At 40.1% G+C, this 27,474-nt stretch overlaps 1 protein-coding gene across 4 annotated transcripts; it reads right to left on the bottom strand.

The window, feature by feature from the left end:
• Positions 1-86: 86 nt before the first annotated feature.
• Positions 87-27,474, bottom strand: LOC100176831 (semaphorin-6D-like). 4 transcript variants are annotated; one of them, XM_018813803.2, is made up of 24 exons: positions 26,873-27,474; positions 26,132-26,345; positions 14,125-14,251; positions 13,694-13,795; positions 13,302-13,425; positions 12,555-12,665; positions 12,381-12,475; positions 11,683-11,918; positions 11,247-11,366; positions 10,832-10,936; positions 10,360-10,470; positions 10,054-10,174; positions 9,632-9,855; positions 9,286-9,354; positions 8,837-8,898; positions 4,537-4,587; positions 4,378-4,419; positions 3,587-3,728; positions 3,154-3,256; positions 2,919-3,009; positions 2,613-2,670; positions 2,013-2,104; positions 1,629-1,670; positions 87-1,355 (listed from the first exon to the last, which is right to left on the bottom strand). In XM_018813803.2, the coding sequence occupies exons 1-24, from the start codon at positions 27,330-27,332 to the stop codon at positions 742-744; spliced, it is 3,516 nt and encodes a 1,171-aa protein (XP_018669348.1). In that variant the 5' UTR covers positions 27,333-27,474; the 3' UTR covers positions 87-741. The 4 variants fall into 4 exon arrangements, with proteins under 4 accessions (XP_018669348.1, XP_018669349.1, XP_009859861.2 ...); XM_018813804.2 differs by lacking the exon at positions 4,378-4,419; XM_009861559.3 differs by lacking the exons at positions 4,378-4,419; positions 4,537-4,587.

The raw sequence follows: 27,474 nt of genomic DNA, 5'->3' as shown, positions 1-27,474 counted from the left end.
CTATCTTCCCCCACACTACTGTATAATCCTCGTTGTTACGTCATATTCTGCTCGCTTTATTGGCTACGAATTCATAACCAATTGAATAATTTTAATGATTTTATTTGGAACGAAAAGAAACATTACAAATTTAAACGGCATGCGGAAGCTACGGATTTAAAATTAACATCAGAATCCAATAAAAGCAAAAGTAATAATTGCTATGTATACCTGCAAGCAATAGCCGTCTCGCATATTAGTTACTGCAACATAATAGTTACCGGCCTTTTAAATTAACTATACATACAAACTGGCAGTTTTGTAATAATTATAGGCCTAAATTTTACCAAATACTTTATTAATATACTGGTCGAAATACAGTGACGGTTAAATAAGATTATGGTTGTTAGCGGTTGCGAATTTAATCTATTCTAGGTATGGAATGTTGGCCAATAGCTGGCTGTTATTTGCAGATAATGGCTGTTATTTGTAGATACTTGTTAGTAACTATAAATATAAAACGAAGAAAGTACCATGGCGGCTTATAAATAACTATACATAAATGACAGGTACAATAAATAGTGACATCTACCAATGTACCATAAAATAATGAAACGGACCATGAAATAGAACAAATATAAAAACTTGAACTAATAACGAAAGTTATGATTATTTACCGCAGTTATTACCATGTCTATGCGAAAAGTTGCATATTTACGCGAATTATTAGCGCATTAGTATATATGTTCCTAAAGTTATAATTTATTTGTTTTCAAATGTGTCTGGGAGAACAGGTGGGTTAACGGGCACAAGTCCACGGGATTTCGGTCTCGAAGCGTTGTGTTTGTAAGATGGGATCCGCTCTCTTGTGTTTGCAACCGTTGTCGGCGGGAATTCTGGAGGCGGCGGAAGTGGTGCAGTTAGATCACTCGAAGGGATGCGAAGAGAGGACGTTCGCACTGGCGGAGCTCTCATTGATGCAGCGCGGCCGATAGAGCTGGATTTCGGCGGAACTGGAGGCTTTACCTTCTGCCCGTGTGGCGCGGAAAACGTCTGGTGTTTCCTTAAACCGAGCTTCGGTTTTGGCGGCGGAGGTTTTATAGGTGGAGTAGCCACCGTCGGTGTTGGGTTGATCTCCACTGTAACTTCTCTTGCTCCAACATCATGGGTCTTCTTTTCTGGGGTTTTCAGGAGGACAGATAAAGGGGGTAGTGGGAGATCATCGTTGTTGTTGCTGTTGTTGTTGTTGTTGGGTCTTGACATTTTGGCAGCTGTGACTGCTGGAAGGGCGGGGCGTGGAGGTTTATTCATACTCGATTTTTTGGGTGGTAAACTTGGGGGCTGAGGTGGCTCTGGTAGGTCAAGGAATGCTTCATCTGGATAAAACATATCGTTTTAAATCATAATATTAAATTTAATAAGGTAAAAATAGAGTTCAATATTTGCTCATAGACATGTAATCTTTTACATTCAATATTGGATTTTACAAGATGGACTTATTCTTTTCATTGCTTTATTAATTTGATCTTGCCATTGTACTGGAGTTAAAAAACTATGTTAATTTGTTTTATGAAGTAAAGTCATATGGTAAATGTAGAGTGTAGGCCCTATATATATTTGGTTGGTGTTGATTGTAATATGTTGCATACCTGGTTTAAGGTGCTCTTGCTTCTCTGGGACTTCTTTTTCACCTGGATTGAGAGATATGTTTAGGTTGCAATATTGTAAAGCAGAGGAAAGTATGGGGTATATGCAAGCCATTATTACACTAGTTAATTTGTTTTATTTTTAATGTGGAACCCATTTCCGATTTGTTTCTTGGCATTTGGTCTTCTCATTGCTTTTATCACATAATTCTTACAGGTACAGTTATGCTTGTACCTTTGTATAATTGAACACTTGTATGATTCGGGCAGACCATCAGTTACAATGGGTGATATTTATATATATTTGATCTTAGATGTACATGGTTCATGTTAGGCTTCAACATCTAATAGTAAATGTCCAATATGAAAAACATTGGTTAAGGTTACCTGTTTGTAATCTCTGGTCAATTTCATCAAGAAGATCTGTCTCTTGTGTCTCGTTTAAAAGAGGTTGCTTTGTTTCAGACTCTTCTGAAACTCTGGAAGAAACAATGGTAAAAATCCAAATGATAAATGATACAAAAAATATGTGTCTTACAGTGATGAATGAATGAAACTTGCTTTATCCTCGTGTGGCCAGAAAACAACAGTTGTTATAACACGGATGTTGTGTTTTATACACCTCATGCCAGCTTACGAGTTAGCAAGTACGTTACTTTGTGGGTGATTATTTGTGGGGGGAATTTTTATTCATTTTTTATGTGTGTTGGAAAACATACGCATACAATGGTAGCGCAAGTGACGAGGCTTGAACCCATTACCTCTTTAAGTTAATAATAGGCTTTTAATATTCACATAGAAGTTTACCCTAGGAATGAATATGTGTGATTAAATGAATGAATAAATTTAACTTGCTTTATCCTCTATAAATGTGTATTACATGGATGGGTCCAACAGAGTGCTGTGTTACGATGATGCTTTACAGTTTTGTGTGCAGTTTAACTAAATGAAGGTATAGTAATTACTCCTTGGGAGTCTGGTACATACCTCACTGGAGAAGTTCTAACATTGACATCCTTGGGTTTATTCGCAAATTCTTTGTCTCCTGAATTAAAAAAAGGGTTAACTTCCTTTCCTATTGCCTTATGTTTTACTGCAAAGCTGTGGGTCAAATAGAACACACCAGGCCACATGGAAAGATTTCCATTCAGACAAAGGAAAGCAGTGTGAGTGTTGGAGGAATGAGCCAAAACTGGCCAAAATACTAATTTAACATCAAAGACCTTATATAAATAAGAACTTTGTGTCCTATGTTATATTTGATGTACAGGTTAACTATATAAAGCAGTTTACCTTCCATGCTGCAAGGTGTGAGAGGTGCGTAACTTGATGTGTCATTCTGCATTCCTTGGCCTAAACTTGTGGGTCTACGTGTTGTATTATCCTGTACATTTTTTTAAAGAAAAGTTTAAAAAATGTAATACTGTTAGGGAAATATATCTATGTAACAAAAGCAAGCCTTGCTGGTGAATTTAGCCAAATATAACACGGTGTAATGATGGACAGAGGCCTACAGCACAACATTTACCCTGCTTGATGATAAATCAAAATAGTTATCATCTCTTGCTTGTTCTGATAGATTCTCTTGCCTCTCTGCTGCAGTGTCGAAGTTTGCTTTTACGCTTGAAATGCTGGAATGATATAACACAGTGATACCATGCACTCAAAGCACATTACATGACATGCAAAATGGTAATACAAGATTTCAATGCTGTCTTTTATTGCATGAATACAACATTGCAAACAAGGACAAGAGTGCACACAAAAATACGGAAGTTTAGTTATTTTTCAAACAATACAACTAAAAGTGCAGAAATTAAATTGTTTTTTTTGATGTCTTGTTACAACCACTCAGCTGCACTGTTCGGAGCTCTCCATTAGAAAGCAAAGAAAAAAATTTTAAAATTATGAATAAGATAAATATAATACATACAAATACAATATATATATATAATACTTACTTGTGTCTTCTATGGCTTTTTCGGAAGCGTGTATACCCACACCAAGACAACAGCATAACAATAATTCCAAGCAAGAATCCAATTACTCCAGCTATGAAGAAGTTATTTGATCCAGCAGTTGATATTTCCTGTTCAGTGTCACCTAATAACAGAAAGTCTTTGTTGCAACAACTCAGATACTAATAATTTTTATCTGTCTCTTTTATTGCATTACATACAAAGGTAAAAATGGAAACATGAAAAGGAAAAACAACAGTTGTTAAAAACACTTACAACTTTGTTTATACTACAAATAAATCAAATACAAATTATAGCAATCCTATAAGCATGCATAAGCTATAAGTGTAGCAGCATTGTGGTTAAAATTAAGCAAGTTAATATCACTGCAAGCAAAACTGCAGCAAATGGAATTAAAGTTTTAGCAAAAGGAAATGTATTTTTGTGATTGCCAAGATAAATATATTTTTTAATACGTAAGGTAAAAGTTGCTGGTATCGAAGGCTTAGTTGTTCTAGCTTGTTGGTGTTTGTAATTACATGATGTCACAGCTGCATTCAGCTAAGACCTAGGTATTTCGTTTGAAGTGAATTTAGAGCCAGATTGCACCGAGTTTGGTTGCATTGTTGTCTAAATTAATTTTTATTTTAGAAGACGTTGTTTTACTAATTCATCCTTGCATGTAAGTAGTTTTAAACAAAAAGTGCATGAAATCTTGAATTGTGTTACAGTGATTTAATGTCATGAAAAGCCACTGCAAGTGTGTTGTGTTTAAAACATCTTGTTTTGCTCACCGTGATTTGCAAGAACAAGTTTCATGGTGGTACTTCGTAAAACTAAAATAACCGAACAATTATTAGTGCCATTTTTATACTGGCGTATAGAACGTTACATAAAATTAAATGTGATAAATTGAAAATGTGGATTGGTTTAAATTTTAACGATTTACTTACTAGGAGGTTTGGGGGAAATGGAAGTTGAAGTCTTGGAAGGATTTCCTTTAACTGGAGATTGTTAAAACATGTTTTGATTTATCGGCTCACTTACTGTGCAGCTTTAAAACAACTTTGGTTTGCATGACGTGTTTCAACAATTGTTTATGTGGGTTATATGCTGAAGTGTGTGGTTTAGTGGTTTGTGGATCGATATTTTAGCAGGCATGAAGAAACGTAATGTTACAACATGAAATGCTGTTGCGACAAAGTGTTGGCAACCAAACTATCACAAACTATGATTTCTTATACTCTAATCCATTCTATATGAGTTACTATGTAAACCTTTACCCCGGGATCTGTATTAGTTAAGCTCATAAAATTGATTTTCGGAAAAGTAAAAATACATTTGTTTGATAATTTTGTTTTATTTAAAATGAAGTGGACAAATGGAAGCGCAATAACGGATCAATGAATGAAAAATGACATGAAATACTTGACGGTTTTACGAGGCAATAACAGAGTTAAATAAAGCTGAGAAAAGATACAAAAAGACGACGTATATGTGAAAACGCTGTGATACGTAAATAACAATGCACTGAAAAACTGACTGCTATGAAAGGGGCACTATGGGTGTAAGGAAGAATTTTGATCGTATTTATGATGTAGTTTTGTTAAATGGTGATATAATTTTATGCTTGTTTGTGTAATACATTTATTTTCAGTACAAGCAAGGAACAGGCATAAGTATTATAAAAAGGCGCTGCATCAAAATTGGAGGTAACGAATAAATTCTTGGCAAGTTGGAAAAAATAAGAAAATACTGGCAAAATAATCCACCTTGCCTTTGCCCAAAAGGGTTTAAATGGGATCTCTATTGTGTTAAACACATTTAGCTGCAATAAGCAAGATGAGCAACAAATATATATACTGCAGTTTACTTGGTGTATGTAGAAATATCTGTTTAGGTCTACAGGAGATAAAGCACTTAAAACAGGTCTTGTCTCAGATAATTTTTTGGTGAAAAAGACTGAAAAAGAGAGGTAGAATTGCTTCATAAAGACCGTAACTTTATGAATACTGTTTTGGTGTAACGAAAGGTACTGCTAGTCTTTTCATGTTACTCCCAGTAAAGTTAGCAAAGGAATTAAAATGCAAAAGTACAAGTTAGTCACAGTGCCAAGACAGTTGTCCTGTACAGCTTATGTTTTACCATAGCATGTCAACAGAACACTGTCGAAAATAAAGCAATGGAACTTAGCAGTCAAGTTAACAGCGGTGAAAAATAAATTAAACAATAGAAAAATTGAATACAAATAAAAGAAACATGAGAGTTAGTAGAATCTGTCACAAGAACAAGGTTGGTATAGACATCAGTGATGTAAATGAAGCAAGATAGTGATTTCTCTAAGAAGAGCGAGAAGTTCCCTCAGTGGAGGGAAGAATTCGGGTGAAAAATCTCAGCTTCACCTTTTTTGATTTCCTGTTTCCCGGCTGCCGCTCAATTATGAAGGGCATATCCGCTGAAACTACTAATCCTACTTTTACATTAATACGATTCCGCCTTTTCTGTGTACTCATAGTTTGGTGCTGGTGAGAACGCTCTTCAAATGAGCAGTCGTTGTCAAAGAACCTTTTAACCTCTTCTATGTCATAGAAGGCTATTCTTCTTGAAGCAATATCATCATAGTCTCCACCTCTTTTTCGAGCTCTTTTTCCAATCTGGGACCATAACTTGGTGGATATTTTGGCCACTTTTTTCTTAATGTATTTGCATCTTTGTGGAATTGAGGTTTTTACTTCATTGTTAAATGATCTGCGGTCTCTATACTGAGCTTGAGATCCTCTGAGAGTTCCAGCTGCTTGAATCTGAGCTGAGCAAGGCCTGTCAGAAGGTCTTAACTGTTTCATGAGGACGTTAAACCATGATGCCAAAGTTCTTTCCACTCCCGCATTGCAAACTTTTAGGTTTCCCGTGCAATCTGGATCGCTAGGGTTACAATGAAGAGCTGGAATGTAATGAAACATGATTTTTACTTTCTCAGCAACTGGGGAATACTGGATGTAAAAGTCGTTTGTATCACTGACATCAACTTCCAAATGTCGTCTCACTGCTTGGTAGTTTGACACTGTTACATTCACTGGTTTCCATAGCGGCTGATATCCGTCCGTCAGAAAATTACGACTGTCGTTTGCATGGCGAAAGAAAGCTTTTACGTCGATAGCGTAGCGACTAAATTTGCATTGCTTTGGTAGACAGTGAGGACTGTTTGATCCAATCGCATTCTTGCATGAATCTACACCGGGAACAGGTGCGCATCCAGTCGTTGGTGTATCGGGAGTAGCAACCGGTGTAACGGGATCGCATTGAGCACTAAAGTTGGTCATTAGCGCCGTTAGAGGTTCCCACAATGTTGGGGCAAGCGGGACGCTGAAACTAATCCTTGCGTTGCAGTTTTTCTTAGGTCGACCAGACCAACACACCTTTGGTATACCTTCCTTTGTCATTTTCTTGTACGCGATGCTGTGCCAAAGCTCAATTTCACGCAGTAGAAGAGGATATGTGTGGGTGAGACTGTTAACTGCTGGAGATGGAAGACAATACTCTTGTCTGTGGTTCCGTAGCACAAGTTTCGTTGTCATTGTTAAGGCCTCTTGAAGTTGGTTAAGTAATGCTACCTTTTGGTTGTGTTGCAACGAGTTTAACGTGTCGCGAAAGTTATCCCCGACTGTTGGAAGAACTCTATCCACAAAGAATTGGTTCAACTCGTTATGGTCTCCCGTCTTTGACACCACAGGGGATCGTGATGATGGTCGAGTATTATGTCTACATCTTATAGGTTGGTCGTTTATTGTATTCCGATGATTATGGTTTCTGCAGCCATGTCGTTGCCTTCCTGTTACGGATCTGTTGCAGTTACAGATTGCGGCAATGAGGGCTGGGTTCATTGTAGATTCGTTACAGGGTTCTGCAATAAAATATAAGACTTGAAGGTTGTTGGCTTAGTAAGTAATCGTTGTGTGACAAATTATCAAAACTTATGGAAAATTACAGAAAAAATTGATTAGTAAAACTAAGGCTTATGCTCAGGCATGCAAACCTCACCCCAATTTTTAAAACCACCTTTTGCACACCATTGATAATACACTCATGTTTCGCTGTCTGTACCTTCCTTTCTATTTAAATTCCTGTTATGTCCTTCACTTTGGTATTCTCTGGGTATTCCTTATTTATCTCCAACCACCGTCACACCAAGAGGGTAAAATCCAAACTCATGCAATAATATCTAACGCTATTTAGAACTCAACTAAGATAGGTATACCAACTACTCAACCTGCAGATGGCTGTTTCCTCAATTTTGTTCATTTGGCTGTTTTCTAACTGTAAAGAGAAACCGAGCAAATGCACCTTGACCGTCAACGTTACATAACGGGTTTTCATTTTAATGCATTTTGCAGGCGGTTACCGATGCTTGTTGTAGCCCCTGTGTATTTGCTCAGTTTCGCCATGTAGGCCTAAGGTTGAGTTAGTAGTTGGTTAGCGCATACCTGGTGCTTGGGGTTAAGGAGATGGCACCGGTTTGAGGCAGAGCAGGCAGTGAGAAGACTCGCATAGCGTGGTTGGAAGAGACCTAACGTGATATGACATGGCCTATAATTCCTTGTAGTATTTCATGCCTAACTTTAACGTTGTCTATTGAACTACAGCTTTGACCGCGTCATGCCGCCGCTAAATGAAAATGACGGCGGTTTGAGCGTTTTGGCGATTCGTTCTGCGTATCCATGTAACGCGCTTTAGAGCTATAATGAACAAATAACGTTAAGTTTTGGGTAGACGTTTTAAAGTTACGATAATTGGGAGTATGATTGAAAAGCCCGTGCATAAGTTTGCGCCACAATTTTTGGGTCGAAGTTATTTGATTTGCTCTGTTTTTAGTTGCTGTGGTTAAACGATTAAACACCACATTCGGCACCGAAAGCGAAGAAAACTGTGTGTGAAGTTATCATGCAGTTATATGAATAAAAAGAGACATGCGTGTCGTACATGCTTGTATACCATGATGAATGAAACTTGTTCTTGATATATTTGACCGTGAATTAGAACTGTTGTGTTGAAAGGATGGCCAGGACTCAATACATGCACTGTTGTGTTAAAGCTGCACTATATTTAATACCACATACCAATAAGCTATCAGACTTCTATATCAAGTTATAATGGCCGAGCAATGGAGCATGCACATACAGTTACTAATCAGAGATTTAATCTGAGACCGGTTAAGATAAGGAGCTGCTTTATACGAAATAGGAGATACAAACGTACCGACTACAGGCTGCTTTTGGCAATTCGAAGGTATCTGATCAGAGATTCGAGGGAGTACATTCCTGTGTTAAAGAGAAGTTTAGATACCAAGAACTGTTGGCAAACAGTTACATCTAATTGTGCTGTTGTAAAGCTATATCTTGAATTGAAATAGTATGACTTGTACTTCGTATATTTCATATTTACATAATTAGTGGCTGCTGCTGTAAACCTTATTTAAAGCCTATTTTGAAAGTTATAGAGAATACTTCCATGCTACAAAAACATGGGAAATAATTAGGTGCTGGTACGCCTATAAATATCCTAAATGCCATTATATTATGTAAGTTTTCATCACTTTTACGATCATGGGCGGCAAGCTTAATACGGAGATACCACCACGAAGTTTCGTAATTTACGACATGCTCACGATATCACGGTATATGGATGGTTTGCTCTATTTGACTTACGAGTTTTGGGAGTCTCTGGATTCACACTTGCTACGAATCCATCCGCACTCTGGATCGAAGTTACAACACCTGAAGAAACAAAAGCTGTTATAGCGGTGGCCGGTGGTAGAGAGGGGTATACTCAAAACAGCATACCCAAAGCAATGTGTGATACGATAGATACCGTTATCACATAATATCCAATATTTTCTAATTTTATTTCTAACAATTAACAACGCTCTTTACGTCGTTAGGAAACGTTTTTATACCGTCTTGCCCCAACCTATATATTTATGTTTAACAGTTGTATAGTGGGTGGTTGGTACCTTAAAACAGAAAACACTGGCGTATGAGGACCTATACTTACGCGGCATTGGGATAGCGGTCGCACTTCGTAAGCGGAACTTGTATCATTTTGTCGGTGAAGGCAATGAAGGCAGAGGGTTTCGGGTTCGCGTCCAGGTCTGGTGAGACATTCGCCGGTAATTCAGGATGGGAAATATGTAATGCTCTAACACCACATGAAGTTGTACTGGCGCATGTCGACTGGTCGGCTACATTCATCTCTTCAATCAGGACAGATTTCGGGCCCTGAAATTTAAAAATTACGTTAAGGTAAATTATTGCTAAGCATCCAGATGCGATGATAGATAAAACGCTTCTTTGTTCTGTAAACAGTCTAACTAGGTTTTGATTACGTAGTGGGGTTCAACAACCAAGCGTTTGCCGCCGAAACGAGTTTAACAACTTTTCAATTATGTTAAATTGTTGTTGCTTTGATATACCGACCTCAGTAGTTGCAAGTCGTGGTCGAATTCGAAGCATTTTCCCATCTTCTGTCCCAGCATACAACATCATTGTCTCACTGCTACCGGCATTCTCGTCCAAAGCGATTTGCGTCAATCTTACGCTAAGAAAATATACAGAATTAACATCAAAAGGGTATACGATGTACTGACAAATAAGGCTTTACGCAGCTGATAAGTTTTATATCAGTGTTATATTAAAGGTTAAAAAAAACTTAGCTTTTTTAACCTTTATTGTACGTTATACAGAACTTGTCACTTTTGACGGTTTTTACAGGAAATCACTTACTTTGACTCTGTAACAAAGATGGGCAAGCCATAACGTGGTTGTACAGACTCGTACATGATCTGGTGAGCCTTGGCAAAGTACTCAGCCTCGTTTGATACCCCAGCATTGCATCTGAGCAATTTGAAATATGTTATTTCTGATATTGTATAGTGGTGTGTTAACTAGGGTACGTAAATCGGTTTTGCAGGGAAGTGAAATAGAAACGTCCCCTCTTTTTATTATGGTTGCTATGTATTTGACTGTAGAGTTAAGTATTTAAAAGCATTTAGCATTTAGCATTTAGGGTTCTATACGCTGCAAGGTAATCAAAGTGCTAACGTACAGCAATACGAAAATTTCATAAAGTTCCATAGGGCTACCGAATGCTTGTGCTATTACTTTAAAGTAAACCCTTTGAGTGCAGAAATGCAGCATGGACATAAAATAAAGCACAGGAATCTTTATAATACTGGATATCTTTAAAGTAGCTTACCTAGTTGGTCTGGCAACGGGTTCATCTACTTTGGGTAATGGAATCTTCTTGATGACAGTGTTAATGGGAGGGGGGACTCTGCGGCCGGATTGCATGGGCGAGGTCCTGTCGAATTACAAGTTGTAACATTGCAGTGTAATGGTGGTTCACAGTGGCGTGTGTATTTCAAGTATTTAAGCTTTCAAAGGATGGGCTCAGATTGTGCTTATTTATAGGGTGTGGAAAGATAAGGCGGGAATATCGCAGGGTAAGACGACAAAAAAAGACATTTTTACATTTTTGCCAATGAGCAAAATCAGGTTATTAAGGTTGCACTAATTTTTGTAAGAGAAACCCGTCAAAAAATCTAGTTTTTAAGCAGATTATTCCAATCAATGAACGTCTTAATTGTGCAACATAGTGGTATAATACTTACATGTCAGGGTTCGATCTTAGCTGTTGTTCCTCCATAAAATGTCCTTCATCGAATAACCTCGCGATATCATCTTGAATGGAATAAACACAAACCGCTGACATCGAGATGTCACTCCACTCCCTATCATCAAACAGAATAAACGTTAATTACTCGCTTACTTTGGTCAGCAGGTAACTCGAGTTAATTGCCATGGAATTTTGAGGTTAATATAGAGGTTTATACTCTCGAATATCAAACATAATATTCGCTAATTTATCGCCCATATTGGTAAAGTCACAGTGGAAGATGGTATTAATTGTCACGAAATATTTAAATTTTATATACGAATCTGTAATTTTAATTGATCAGGCCACATAATAAAAATGCCTCTCACATTTTTTTAAACGAAATGCCCAGCAATTCAGTATCACAAAATTTTTCGAGGTGTTTATCTTACCAAGGTGTGGTAAAAGTTGCGAAGATGACGTCAGTGGGTCTTCCGTCACTACCGGTGATACGTGTGACGTCAGAAACTGACGTCAGATTGTTGAAATGAAATACTTCTTGTCTGCTGGTTGTTCCTTGCGTTGAACATGTCAGTCGAGCCTTTAAGAAGGTCGTCCATTGGTATCGAAGTACAGTTGTGCCGCCCATGTCGTCTTTACATACTTGTGCGACTCTTGACCATGTGGTCTAGGGGAAAAGGCAATGAATGAATGCAACTTATTTATCCTCGCGTGTCGAGGCAACCACAGTCGTTATAACGTGGGTGTTTCGTTTTTATACGCCCTGATTATAAGTTACAATGTGTGTAACTTAATAGGTGATTATTTCGGGGTGTTTGTTTTTAAGGACACACACGTCTATAAAGGAAGCAGCATTCTACCTTGTACCATTTTTAAGCTTATGGCGCGCTAACCACTTTGTCACGGCGTCGGTTATTATGTGATCCTACAGTTTATAGCCGCTTGTCATCGAGTATGACGTAACGATGCGGTAGCGACATAAACAACAGCAGCGACAAAACAGCGCGAAATTGAACAGTGGTTGTTTGTGCGGCCAATTTCCGCCGAGTCGCAGTTAAGGGCAATAAAACGGCAGCCTAGGGTTGTTGTGGTGAAGTTCGTTATCACGTATTGTTCTTTATCTGCTTACCAGATGATCAGCGCCCGTCTCGACGCTGGTGGGGATTTCGCGAAAGAAGAGATAAACCTTTTCGCCGTACTCAATTAGCTTGACAAAGGACGGGTCTGTAAGAGTAAACAACATCGTGTTATTAACCTAATCGTATTGAGCGAGTCACGTAAATAAAACGGGAGAGTTTCTCACCATTCAGCCACTTGTGTACACTCTTCAACGACGGGTTGCCGCTTCGTACGAGGTATGAACGCTTGCCCATGAAGTCAGTCACTGCAGCGGAGAACATCTTGAAACCGCGAGCTGCGAAAGGAAATATCCATTTAAACCCACGCCCGAAATAAAGACGCAACCTTTTGGGAAATTCAGATCTGTTTTATTAGCCAACAAACAAATCTGCTATTGCTGTCAAGCGGGCGAAGTCTAAAGGAGATAATTACGTAACCGCCCATGTTATGCTCAAGCTGTGACAACCTTTCCCACAGAAGCAAGAGTTCACACGCAAGTTAACCGTGTCCGGTAATAATTACACACACTCTGGCACCCCTCAACTCGTATGCGGTCGAGTTACAAACCAGTATCCTAGCTGCTTGGCTACCGTTGCTGGGTGACTAAATGTTATGCAAACGGAGATTACGGATGTCTATAACCCATACAGCCGTTGAGCGGATTTTCATAGCGTTTTCCGAGCAACTACAACTGCTTAGTAGATAACCAAGTTACGAAGAAAGGAGGATAAGGATAGAAGTTACATATGTTGTAACTCGTAAGCGGACATGTGTATAAAACAGAACATTCGTGTAGTTGTCCCACTACGCACGGATAATAAGTTACATTTTTATTCACACATTTTATGCAATCAAACACGGCGGTAGAAGAATAAAACAAGTTTCACTTTTAAACAAGTTTCACATTTATTCAAATTAAGAAATTACTTACATGTGTTGGTGTACAAAGCCACACTGGTTGTGACTGGGTTTTGTGGGCAGCCGCATTGCTCGTTACACATTTCTTCACTGGTGTATGGGGAGTTGTGTGGTGTAGCGGCAGCAAACTGTGCTCGCTGCAAAATAAATTGATTGATTTAAACAAGTGTAACCCGATATTTTACTTCATGAAATATAAATTCGTCTAGCTCTAAACGTACAATGATTGATACGTGTAAAGTTGGGAATGGTTTATTTAGCTGTATACTTTAAATACCCCGTAACCTTTGGTAAAGGAGGGTAACGTGAATGCAAAACAATGTGTGTTTGATTTAACGCAATAGGTTGGGTGAGTGAGGCCCATAGTTTCGGTTCTACGTTTACACTACAAGAGTCTCGACTTACTGTGTAGATTCTGCACTTTGGTTCGTAAGAGTTTGTGCCACACACATAAAGAGTATTGTCTTGCCGAAGCTCGACCACACGGATAAAGTTCTTGCATTCGTACTATATGGGGGGAAACAATTGTTAAATACACGACCCGGTTAAGCACGTGTACCATGCATAAGTTACTTAATGAAAAATCCAATAATAGTATTATCCACAAAGTTACATGTGCGGTAACTTAAGGTGTATGAAACGGACAATCCGTATTCGCATTCATCCATTCATTCATAGCACACATGATGGACATCACGCACGCAGCATTATAACATTATATTAAGAAACAAGGAAGTGTGTAACACGTTGGGCCAAGTTCTATTTTTCGTTTGAAATAATATCAAATTGCTCTAAAATTAAGTTAAATGTTATCCCGGAAATTTTGAGAGACTTACTTCCTGTTTCCCGACGTCGATGCATGTCGAGCTCGAGTTGGGATTAGATGTCCATTGGAGCCGTTCAAGGTAGCTGATCTCACCCGATGTTGATGTTTGGGAAGCGTTGATCATATAGACGTAGTTGCTGTGGACAGAGGTTGAATTATTTATGTGCCAATTACGCAAAGGGGGGTTAAGTCATATGGGGTTGTTCTATAATGCATGCGAGTGATTTACTGGCCTTATTGCGCAAGAGGGCCATAAAAGTAGAAATCATTTTAAAAGTAGAAATCAGCCGCTAAAATGAATAACATCATGTACTTTCCCCCGGCGTTATTCAGCAGTTTGTAAACGATGATGCGTTTTCCCAAAATACCCGAGTGTTTAACCGCCGAGTAGTTTGCAAATGGGGCTAATAGTAAATGCGGGTTGAACTGCCGAACTCCGGGGGCGTAATAACTTCGCTGAACAAACTAAGCGGTCAAGTACCGCTCATGCACTATGCGATAACAATGGCTTTCATACGTCATAAACCCATGGATCTAGGGGGTTCAAGCGAAACACAAATACGAGGGTCGACAGAATACGCCGCCGAAAGCTTTCACAAAAATTCCATCACCGTTGCAATGAATACTAGCTTTATGAGAGAGACACACATCATTTAACTTTTATAAGTTTCTAAAAACAGAACGTCCTGCAGTTCAAGTACGTTTTGCGTGCCGTTGATAATACAATGAAGTTAAAGTTTGTGAATTCCTGCCTCAGGCTCGCTCAACCCAACACACATGCTAAGCATTATTCGTATGTTGCAATTTTACACAAGATAGCGTGTATCTCTTATCCATTTCACACCGTTCGTGGTGCAGGTTACGCTACCGGGCAACTAGTAGGTCAGCGCTGACGTTTACTGGTCGTCTAGTGAATAGAAACTTTGTTTATGTGAGCACACGCGTGGCTAAGTGCATAGACTTCCGCCACGAAAGGACACAATTGAAGACATCCGTCCGGAAAGCTGCAAAAGCCGGCAACACTCCTAATTAGGTTTTGCGACAAAAGGCAACTAAAACCGAAGGCAAGGCACCGGCAATCATCCAAAACTGAACAATAGGTCAATGCGGCTTTCTAGTTTATATAATGGATAGTCATCAAACGACACCGCGTACCAGATTGAGATGCTTTGCCTTTCTGCCTTGAAAAGCAGGCAGTGTACGTAACAGCTCCACTGCCTCCGTACCTCTATTATTGTCATAGTACATTGACGCTGGTTCGTTTTGTTGCAATAGAAACGTCTTTATAAATAGCACCGGTCTTTGTGACAGAGAACAACGCGTAGTGTTATGATACGCCAGCCGAAGACGAAATTATTCATTCCAGTTTAAAAATAAACAGACAGCCGGAAAACTAACATAGGTGGTATTGTAACACACGGACTTTTTTAGCTGAACTCAGCACAAAAGATGTTTACGATGCCCGCCAATTATGAGGTGAATAAGACAACTAAAACTCAGCTTTAAAAGCTATTATCATTCCGTAGCCATCTCTATTCTTCGAAGAAGACCGATTTCTGTTCTATATGAATAATGATCGGTTTATTTCTGGTTTAAATCCAAATATTCGGAGCTTACGATGGTCAAGCTTGTAATTAATAAGCATCTACAAGCGCATATGAACCGCCGGGCATAATAACATGCATTGTAAAACTTATACATTCCCGTCACAGCGACCCATGCACGTGAAGTCCATAGAGCAAGAGTCTAGACATAATTAAGATTACGGAACGAAGCTGTCTCGTTAATTTGAAAGACCGCTGCGAGAAATAAACGAGCTTGTAACCATTGGAATATTACCACGGTCGTGAGGGGTGTTGTAACGATTTATGAAAGATAGGCGAAATGTATACACATTCCTGTTGTAACTTACACCAATACATAACGGTAGTGAGATTCCAGAGTGTATATAGCGGAGCTCTGTTAATTCGCCACTTTGTTTAAATACGGGAAGCTTAAGCGACAGGCGCTCCCACTGTATGTCTAATTACAAGACTGCGGCTGATATCAGGTATGGTAATGATTAAGCACTGTGAGGAATGAGCTGCATTTTCACGGCCTAAATGACCTTTCGGTGTTTGGAGAAATGCTCCACACAGTTAGCCACATGGACGACTGGATTAGCTGAACAAACACGAGCATCTAAAACTCTATGCGTGTGGGGAATGCACACGATTCAGCTGCTTAAAATGCATGCCAAAAAACGCCGTTGTCTCTTGCTATCCCTAGTGTGGTGGTGCCGACATTCGATACGCAGAGAGGAAGCGTTTTCAAGTGCCAACAATAGAAAGATAAATGGGGAAAAGCAGCAGCAAATTTTGGATCCAAAACGAGCAGGCGAAGTGGGATATTTTATTACCTTTAGCTCCTTGCAGAAGCGCAACACGCCCTAAAAATAAGTCTTTTAAACACGGATTACGGCGTGCCTAGGGTTCCAGTAATACGTAACAATGTTGTAGGCTGAATAGAACGCATTGCAAGCTACGTGGTCCAGTAGTAAACTATGCTAATGAAATAAGAAGGGTTTTTGCTCGTATAAGCTCTGCAACGTTCCAGCAGTTACGGGATTAATTATCCGGAACAGGGTACGTGCATTTGCTCGTTTGAAGTGTAATAGATCGTACCTTCTGTTCCGCAATTGCCGGCTGGACGAGCTCGTTGCCAAGCTCGCTATTAGCGGGTACACGCGTTAACAGCAATATAATAGAAATTAATCGACAAGCAGTATGTATACCGTGTTGGTATCTGCCTGGGGCGGTAGGACGGAAACGATTAGTGGACGAATCGGGATCATGGACGGTTGAACAATACAGCAGTGATAGATGAACGCTACAGGATCGGTAAAGGAATTTCCGCGCACTGTGGATACCTTACGGAAGCGTCTAATTTGGCAATTACGCTCTTGAGGACTTTTTCGTGGCGAACATCGCACTCTAAGCTTGAACTAATGACGCAGTTATCAAGCTTAAGCCACCATTGATTTAAAACTCGTCGACCGCGAGTCTAGAAAGATGTTGTGACAATTATAACACGCTTAGCATCGACAAGAGAGCAATGACGCGGACCCGGCTTTGTTGTCCAAAAGCAGCGGCTTATAGTGGCCGGCGGCGGGCAAGGAGCGGAAACGGTGGTCGTGAGACACTAAATTACCTTTTGAGTGGCCTCTCTAACTCTCACGCACTACCAATCACCATACGCTATACTTTCCAGTTTATTTTCGCCACTATGACATCACAGTGCCTCTTCTCTGATGGATTTGAATCCATAGAAATCCGCTATAATGTCAGATAATCGCGGTAATTTGTTTACCTCCATTTCACAATAGGGGTTTGTCTCTCGCCGCTTTTTGACTCACACATCGATACAATAATGACGTATTGTAGGGAGTGTACACTTCAAGTGTATGAGATTTATAAGGTGTGCAATGGACTTTAGATTTTACGTAATTTGTTTAGAGTTGAAACGATGATTGAACCAGGATCGTGAATGGCCGCTTTTTGGACCCAAAACAAAGTGACGAAAAAGGAAAGTTCCGAACAGGTGGTCCTGACATTTTAAAGCAAAATAACTTGCTTTATTTTGACGACGCGTCTTATGTTTACACTCACCCGATGTGCTACGGTAGAAATTCACTTTCTGGTCGCACATATTTTTATTTGAGACCCGGTGGTGCGAAGTGACGTTACGTAAACTATTATAGAACGGAAGCTATACATAGAAAGTTACGTAACCACCTGGATATTACATGCAGAAAAAACGGCTCGTGCCTTGGATATAAAATTGCGGGGAAAATGTAGGTTTTTTTACCCGCTTTTGAGATAAAAGTCGTTTTGGTGTAGAGATTCGAATAGAGCAGAGATCACGCCATAACGTGTATACGTATACCCGCAAAGTTGCGTTACAACTTAACTGCGGAAAAACCTGCGCGAAAATGGCATTGTGACGTAAATAATCCGCTGCTGGCGTCACGCATGGCTGCGGGTGTGTTGGAAACGAACGAAAATTCCTGCTTATTTATTTACCGAGCTTTGCAGGGTCGCCTACTCACGCGGCGAGCAAACGCGGGACCTTATTGTGAACTAATAATAGACCAGTATCAATGCATCTTGCCTTATTAGGCCAGTCTGTACACCTTAACCCGCTGAAAAACTATGCAGCTTCAGTACACGCTTTGTTTTCAATACAGTCGGTTTGACAATTCACTTGAAGTTGACAGTATAAACACACTATATCACCACATGGTTGGTTATACTGCATCGTGTAATTAATCTCATATTATGTTTCGTACCTTGGACTTCGAAAACGGGGTCAACGAAAGAAGGTATCTGCCGATCACTTGTAAAGTCCCGACCAACGTAAATATGTGTCAGGCACATTGAGCTAACGGCATGCGCGAAGTCGAATTATCGCTGGCTATTATGATAATCTTCTGGCGATTACTAATCGTTGTGTCCCTTCTCCACAAAAGATTGTGACGATGGCCAGAGCCAAAGACCCGAGCGGGCAACAAACAAAACTCGTGATAAGCCGTTCGTTGATCGCTTTTCGTTTACAATATCGGGAATTCCGTAGAAAAGTGCTCGCTTAGAATAAGTACATCATGATTCACCCTCAAGATTTAAACCAGGCGCTTCAAAGGCCAGCGCTGAATTGGTATTAGGCGTGGCCGTGATTGTTTTTCAAACTTTAAAGCTGAATCCAATCATTGAGACGATATATTTCTACACTTGTTGACAGAGCAAACCCAGTGGTCGTTATGTGACGCACACAGTCCAACACTCGTCAATTTTGATGGAAAACTCTCAACCAAAAACCGGGCGCTGCCATCAGACCATTATATAATGGCGTTAACCAAAAGAGCGATACGAGCAAAGTATGTTGTCAAGTAATACCATACCCGAGGTGTAGTTAAAGCACAATGCGAATCATTTAGAAGCGGCACGCTTGATTAGACTCCGGTTAATTCAGGCTGTGATCTGTGACGGCATTGCTAATCTAGCAGCACGAGCACACCTGTCAGCCTGACAGGATTTTCACAACAAATTTTACAAGACATCAACTCCCGTTTGCTGTAGGCTTACTACTTTGATATGATCTTCGCCAACGTGTGCAATCTCTAATGAGAAAATGTAAAAACAGCTTATATATTGCTGTGGTGAGAGAAAAGAGTCGCGAAGAATACGGGTATATAATTCTTTGAATATCCTTTATTCAATAAAAACATGTACCACCCTGACCTAATTTAAAACAGACAACAGGAAACAACAAACAAATTATACAAACATTCGCCAATGAACATTTTTCCCGTGTCGGTTAAGGGACATAAAAACAATTTTAAACCATGTACGTTTATGCCACCAACAGAGCAGCAACGAAACGTAATTTGTTCGTTTTAACCAACTATAAATCCACCGGATATACGTTTAAAACATCCCGCGTAAAACGGCAGCGCTTACGGCTTAGTTTAGGGTGGGTTGACCGGTAGGCTGACTAATAACTAGGCCCGTATCTTCTTGCACAAGGCCAGTGATCCTGAAATGAGATAAACGAGTTTTGCTAAAAGAAAGTACCTTGGCTCTTAAGAATGCACCAGCTTAAGAATGCAAAAGCAAAACTTCAAACGGTGACTTTGCCAAGTAAACTCTCGCAATGGTCGAGTGGTTATTTTAAACGGCTCAATGATCGCTTTGAACTCTTTGCTGCACGGACCAACTGTTTTTAAAATTGAGTGAATTTAAGTAAGATCGCCCACAAAAAGCCACGGCCCCCAAACTTTATACAAAGGAAATGTCGCTATAAAGGACCCCTTGTCTGCAAGGTTATTATTGGACCAAAATTGTCACTGCGGCGTAAAATGGGTTTGCTAGACCGTACATATGTCACCGTATCTATTTCCGAGCGGAAGTTATGGTATATGGGTTTGCACACTAAAGGTTACGTTTAACTGCGGTAACTTACGTATATCCATACAACATGCGACGTTACGTAATAACTTTTATAAGTTCCTAACCGCAAAACAACCTGTTTAAACAGTAGTCGTCCGTATTAAGATAATCTTATTACACATAATAGCTATATCATCACTGAAAATGGAAATTAAAATCCTATCAGAGCCGATTAGACGAGACTAGTTAGCTCATAGCTTCGTATACAATGTACAGGCCTAAAAAGAAAGCGTAAACAAAAATAAAATTTCTCTAGGAAAAATGATTTACTAAAACGGATGTAATCAGTTATAATATTCTGATTAAAGGTTTAAAGTATCGACGTCATACAGCCTATTGTTGCGTGATAATGCTCTATCAACAGGTCAGTAAGGACGTTGCATGATTGGGTCATGAAGTATTTAAAGGCACTCTATACTGAACTGACATGCAGGCCTATAAGCCTATAATCGAGAGATTTTTGTACGCAAGAGTGCCACAGTACAGGGGGTACTGCAAACATAAATGCGGATTTTTCGCTCTTTTAAGCCACGGTATAACGCCTTTAAGAATACATGAGACCAGACATGTTAGTTTAAGCACATAATGGAGAAAACTAAAGCCCAGTAACCTATACTTTGCTCTTACACTGCAACAGTGCGATCAATGCAACGTGAACAGTAGGAAAGCAATCAATAAATTGATTTTCGCAAATCCCAAACGGTACTACTTCCTAATTACCAATTCTTTTTTACTTTGAATTCATGTATCTCTTTGTACAGTGGAAACCATTTACACAACTTACAAAACAGCACACCTGTCGCCCGTTGCCGGATGTAGTAAGAAACAGTCTAACCATTATAGTTAAACCGTACATGTTACAGTTGGTGTAAAGGAAAACGACCGATACGCTTGACAAAAAGGACCGACAGGCCGGACATTTGTGGTTTAAAACAAAGACTTCCTTTGCGGATTAAGCCCTTGACAATGCTAATAGTTGTGGTTCCAATCCACTAAGGAAAACAACACAAACATTGGGTTTAATATAGATTTGATTAGATGTCGGAAGTCGGTATGACTGATGATGCTTGTACATGTTTCGCCTTTGGTGGGAAATTATGCGTTGATAACTAAATTGAAACTGTCTTATAAGAACTTCAGCCGACCTTGAAGGCAAGAATAACACAACAGGAAGGCTTAATGATACGGGTGGCTGCAACTGGTCAACAAGGTTACGACGGTGGCGTTTTATTACAGACCACACGGGCAACTGGATGGGAACACTCTGCCTTTGTTTGCAAACCTAGAAGTGTGGATTGTTTGGACCATTCATGACGTAAAGCACATGGCAGTTGTGTTATTTTTTGGATTACAAGCGTGATAACTTGTCTAAATATATGCCATATATTTGATGCGGTATGAATGAGTAAGATTATCCTAGCGTCGCCGCGATGATGTATTGAATGAATAAAATGAAACGGTAGTGACGTCTAGGGTTCCTGGCTTTATAAATAACGTGTCAATTCATTGGACTAAATATTATTGCTATGACATCAATGCTTACAACTGAATATAAAGGCACTTCCGAATTCGCAATATAATACCGTACACAGCAATCGGGTTATATGCGATATATCTCCAGAATATCAAGCGAAAGTCTGTGTATCTTAATATCTATAGAGGACTGTTGCTTTTGTATGTACTGTGGCAATGTGGAGAAACATTGTAGCATACGATAGGGGCAATCGTGAAACATTGTGTGGCATGTTTAAATGGAGATGGTCTGCGTTTTATCGATGGTGGAATAACATCCGGGTGTTCTGTATGAGCGACACTTATAGTTGCTCTGTATTGTACACAAGCAATAGGGGTATCTTACAAGGCGTGTGGCAATGTATACAACAGTGAGTGGCAAGGTATGTGTGGCCCGCAGTGTCTTACTGATATGGAAACAAGTGTTAAGTGGCTGTTTGGTGGGAAGCCGGGTGGCTAAAACTTCCGGACGACTTTTATTTGATTTGCTGTCAATCAAAATCAAACTTGTATTACTTTGCTACATTTCGTTCCAGTCATCGGAAATGAATATCCGTTATTTTGCATGCGGTATAGTGTGGAGTGGCAGTTATGGATTGTAAGTGCGCATTTGTGGCTTAAATCATCGGCCGCGCGAATGCCGCGATCTGTAACTTGCCAAGATTAACGCGAAGTTCGAATCTGATGCAAACAAGATACCGGATATTAGACGCCATGTTTTGGCAACATTCCCCACGTTTGCAGAAATGTGAAAATTCTTCTTCGCATTAAACACCTCAGGCTACGTGCAGCTCAAGTTTGCTCTTTACCGGAGGCGAGAAACCAACTTTAAAGGAATACAACGTCATTAAACCTAGGACAGTTTCGGTAATTTGTGGCCTGCTTGTTTATAGCACCTACAACGGCGAAGAGATAATTGGAATATGACTTTAAAAGTAACAGACGATAATATGCCTATTGTGCAAAGAAAAAACGCGGTTTCTTACGCGCACAAAAGCTCGTTTTATCTCGCCATTCTACCAGTCAACCACAGCACGAGAGAACGCTAAAAACACAAGCCTTAGCAGCCCTGGTGAATGTCATTAGCGGTTGCGGGCAGTGCATAATATTCGAGTGATATCTAATACCCTTGATCGCTGGCTACGAACAATTAGCAAAACAAGATCGCTTACGACACCTGCTTTCATGGGAAGGGAAACAAACCCCAACCACGAATAGGTAACCCCTTAATCACCAACATATGTTTTAATGCTGCGGTCCTAATTAAAAGGTTAATGAGGCCGCTTAAGCTTATGCGGATTAGGGCTTCGTATTTGTACATGTTAAGCCGATTACCACCAATCCTTGCCTTCCTAAACTCCGCTAAACATTGATTGGTCAAACAACCTCACGTGACAGGCCTTAGAGCCAATCTGGGCGATTGCCAGAACATTGGTTAAGCGAGGTAGTTATTTTCGTTAGGATGTAACTTTGATTGAAAAAGTCAAACCACCCACGAATTAAAGCTTGCAATTTGAGGATCATGATGGCGAAACAGCAGAACTTGTTGGTATTTACCCCAGCTTTGCATTAGAAGTATCTCAAGTATTTTGATCGCGTCTGTTTGACTATATGACTGTATACGATGGAATGTTTACGAATACTTGTTTTGTTAAGGAATTCGGCCGCTGTTAAGTGTTGTGTGCATGTTGAATACACAAATCCGTCTAAACCAGGGGTACTTTAACCAAGAATTCGAACCGGTAAATGAAATTGCGCTATGCATTTGGGTTTATGAAAAATAAGAGGGCGAATTATGAATGTTAGTGGTAAGGGGGTATATAATGTATTAGAGGAGGTCTAACGCATTGGTGTGGTATAGGGGACGACTGACGTATGGAATTAGACGCATGACGTAAAACTGACACTTGTAGATGTAGTGCGGGATTCCTAATCCGATAACGATGCCACGCACAAGTGCTGTTATCGTTTCGTCTCAATAGACCTGCAGATTGTGGCGACCGGTACTTTAGCAAGGAGTCGTAACTTTTCGACGTTGAGCAACGACGGTTGGCACACCGTGGGTGGCACGCGAGTAGGAGCTCGGGGCAATTAAGGACGAAGCGTTTTAATTAAGCAAGAGTGGTAATGCAATTGTATGATCAATATGGCGTCACAGTGGGTGGTGGCTACGTCACAATGCTAACGGAAGACCACTGTTGATAGACCTTCGAGGTTTAACAAGCTAAATAATGAAATATCCAAATTTCCCGATTCGACACGGGAAAGTTTTATGGCTAAGTTGGAAATGAGATTTTGGTTTCTATTGTAACGAAACAATTTCCGACTCAAGCAACGATAAAGTTAGTGAGACGCTGTAAAGGTCAACGACATAAACCGGCTTTGGTTGCCATAAAACAGCCTGCAAATCCTTCGTCCAGTTTATGCCTTGGTCGTATTTTAGGCGGGCAGTAAAATAGATACAGGTGCGGGACCTACTGCGCTAAAACCAGCACAGAAAACATAAATTGCTCATAAAAGAACGGTCAATTTAATCTTTAAATGAGTTTGCATTGACACAGAAGTGTAGAGTTAGAAACTAGACACACCATAGCGATATACTTCAGCTGTTAAGCGACTTGAATGCAAGCCATATCCGCGAAACAGTCGCCGTTTTCGACCCAAGGTAACTCCGATATCAAGTTACATTATTAGTAAAATCCACATTAAGCAGCCTCGGCCATATACGGAGTCACTATCGTGTCCCTTGTGTATAGAAAGGGCACACAAGGTAGCAACGGTTCGGTACTACGCATACCCGCAACTGTAACTACGATACCGATAAGGAATATTAGTAGCTTGTGGTTAGAAATCATTAACTAGATATCCGAGCGTTCTTATGTTAATGTATTCAACATAAAACCAAACGACTATTGGTCTATTGGGGAGTTAAGTATTAACTTGGCTCGGTCAAAATTCAAGCGGTCGCTGCACGTTTTGAAAGATAAAATCTCGAATTTAAATATCACGGCCGATTTCGCTGTTAAAGGGCCTAAACACACCCCACGTCACTTTTATTTTTTATGGTAAATTCATAAAGCGACCGTTTTATTGATTCCAAAAATACTTTGCTTATTAAAATTGGTCCAGTATAGGCGGAGATATTCGTCCTCAAACAGTGATCTCTAGCGCTATCTTTTTTTTACTACGAGCTCCGTGATTGTGACGTAGGAACGTACTAGTCACGTGACTGATTCATTCGTAAAAGCGAAACCTGCGTTTTTTTTGTGCTTTTTTGCTTTTTGTTTGTTCTCTCGTTTTTCGCTGAAAACACTGCCTCTCGCCTTTCTGAATGAGAGCGGCCACGCTTCAACAATTTTGTTACGTGTTTGTCACGTGGGTAGTACACTTCTCAATTTTTTTCGCCACGCAACTTTCAAATCAGTTTTTTGAATTTCACGGTGTTTGAGCTGGAATATCTTTGGTTATACAGAACCGATTAAAACAAGTAAAGTGTCGTTGGAATTAGAAAAACACACTCTATCGATTAAAGTGAAGTACATTTGGGGTGTGTTTAGGCCCTTTAAGAGCTTCCGCTGTTACGTCATAGTTGTTTTTATGGTATCACAGAAGACGCGACTTGACCACCGCCCATAACAGCAAGCTTTGCTCAAGCACTGTTGATGGTTACGTAATAATACCGCGACTTTATTTCGCGTTTATCTCTGTCGAGTGGACTATGACGTCATAAACAACGTCATTCTAGATGTTTTTGCGCTGACAGACGGAACGAAGGAGAAAAATGTCTCCAAGATGCCCGAGTTACTACGCACGGAGCATCTGCCCCTAACCCCAAAGGGGAAAACGAGGCATGGGAAAAAAGTTCTGGTTCACAGGCCAGCTTTGCTATGTGCTGAATGCCGCTTTGTAATTGACCATTAACGAGTCTCACGTCCATTCTACGCAACAACAGAAACGAATTGACGCCGGGCACGGCTGCGGTTGTCTTAAGTGTTTTCGTCGGGTAATGTTCTACGCTAAAGCAACCGAAAGGTGTTTGTTTTTAAAAGCAAACGTAAACATGGATAATGCTTTCTATTGTACCGAGGTGGCGAAGCAAACTTCGAGTTTTTATAGGCGGCAGATGACAGACATAGTTTCGTCATACTTTGGCAGCAACACACACAATGACCAGGTGCTTTTCTGCAAGTCACCAAATTGATGTGCACTTCACAAGCAATGACGTCATTTATCGACCGGTGAAATAACGCCGGTTTTGAATGGGACAAAACAATGATTTTAATTTTCATTTTTAACTCCTGACTGGGACACCGGAAACACAAAAACGCGCCGAGTTCTATCGAATCAAATAAAAGACTTTGCTTCGCTCGATTTCGTGGGTAAATACGGATTAGAGGCAACCGCAACGGTCCAGTAATATCACCCAAAAGCGAGCGTCACGGTCTAACCCTTAACACTGGCCAATTGTTGTAGGTTTGAGAGGGTAATAGCCGGATAGATCAAGTATAAACCGGTTCTTACCTCCCGCTAACTAGAAGGACATCGGTGGTAAATTCGTCCCAGCGTTTGATCACTTTAAGCTTCTGGAAATCTAAAGGCGGGGTGCTTCTCAAGCGGTGGAAGGATCGTGTAGACAACCTGCTGGGCTGTACTCCGACATTGGGCCTTGCGTGTGGGGAAGCATGGATAGGACCACGGCCGGAAAACGTCCGGTATCCTTCATGAGTGTTAGTAACTGCGGTATAAAAGTATTGTGTTAGAATGCGATGATTTCTCTGTTGTTGTGCTACATGCATGGTAGTAAATAGCTGTTCTGGTAAAGACACGTACTTTACGTATTTACCTATATAAAATGTATTGCTTTTCGCCAGATTTCGTTTTAAACTAGACAGATGCGTTTTGGCAAGTGTCGCACTAATTAAAAGGCGGAACACGTGAATTGGGTTAATGCAGAACAAATTATAATAACATCTGGTGGTCCAGAACAAAAGCGGACAGCCTTTGGCAGAATGCATTGTATAAACTTTATAACTGACACTCTCATATATACTGTATACTGCTGTGGGGTACCATGGATACCGTAAGCAAATATTATTCCATACTTTTTAGGCTATTTTTAACAACTATCAATACCAATACCTCTTTAGAGTCATTAGAATACGGTTGTTTACCTCTGTAAATATTATTTTTGTATGACCAAATGAAGCGATATAAAAACATACACCCAATCTACTATATAAAAAGTAATCATCAAAATGTTACCGTCGGTTCTTGTCAGTGGTACTTTAGCGTAAATGGAGTGGCTTGCTACAACTTTGGAGCATGGAAAAGCTATTAATAGAAGGAGGACTGTCGTCAGGTATTGCAATCCTATGCTCGTTAGCGGCGAACGTGATTGAACCGGTCGTGAAAGTGACGATAATCTCAAACGGATTGATCGACTTAGCGTTGATCCCTCGCCCAAGCTCCTGGAATAACTTAATTGAAGGGAACTTGACGAGGTGTCGTCGCCGGGGTTGACTTTATCGGGCAGCTGGACTCGCCGCCGCAATGGCGAGCTGTGGTTACAGGGACATCGGCCCGATTCGGAAGTTTGGCCGGAAATTAAGAACTGAAGTTCGGCGTCTTCTTGCACGGATCCCGAGCATAAAACGGTGACACCACGGGTCCTCCGAAGCCCAGCAATTTCTTCAACTGTGTTCGTACATTCGTTCATCGTCATGGCGAAGAACGCAAATCGTTGTTTCGAATAATCCGTCAAAGTGCGCAGTTTTTAAAAACCTTTCCAGAAAACAAAATGAGACACAAAACCGCTTTCAGAACGGATAATAATTTATAGCAGATTTCTACATAAATTTTCAAAC

Source organism: Ciona intestinalis, chromosome 10 (assembly GCF_000224145.3).
Source record: "Ciona intestinalis chromosome 10, KH, whole genome shotgun sequence".
NCBI lineage: Eukaryota > Metazoa > Chordata > Ascidiacea > Phlebobranchia > Cionidae > Ciona > Ciona intestinalis.
This window is presented reverse-complemented; position numbering and strand designations above follow the sequence as displayed.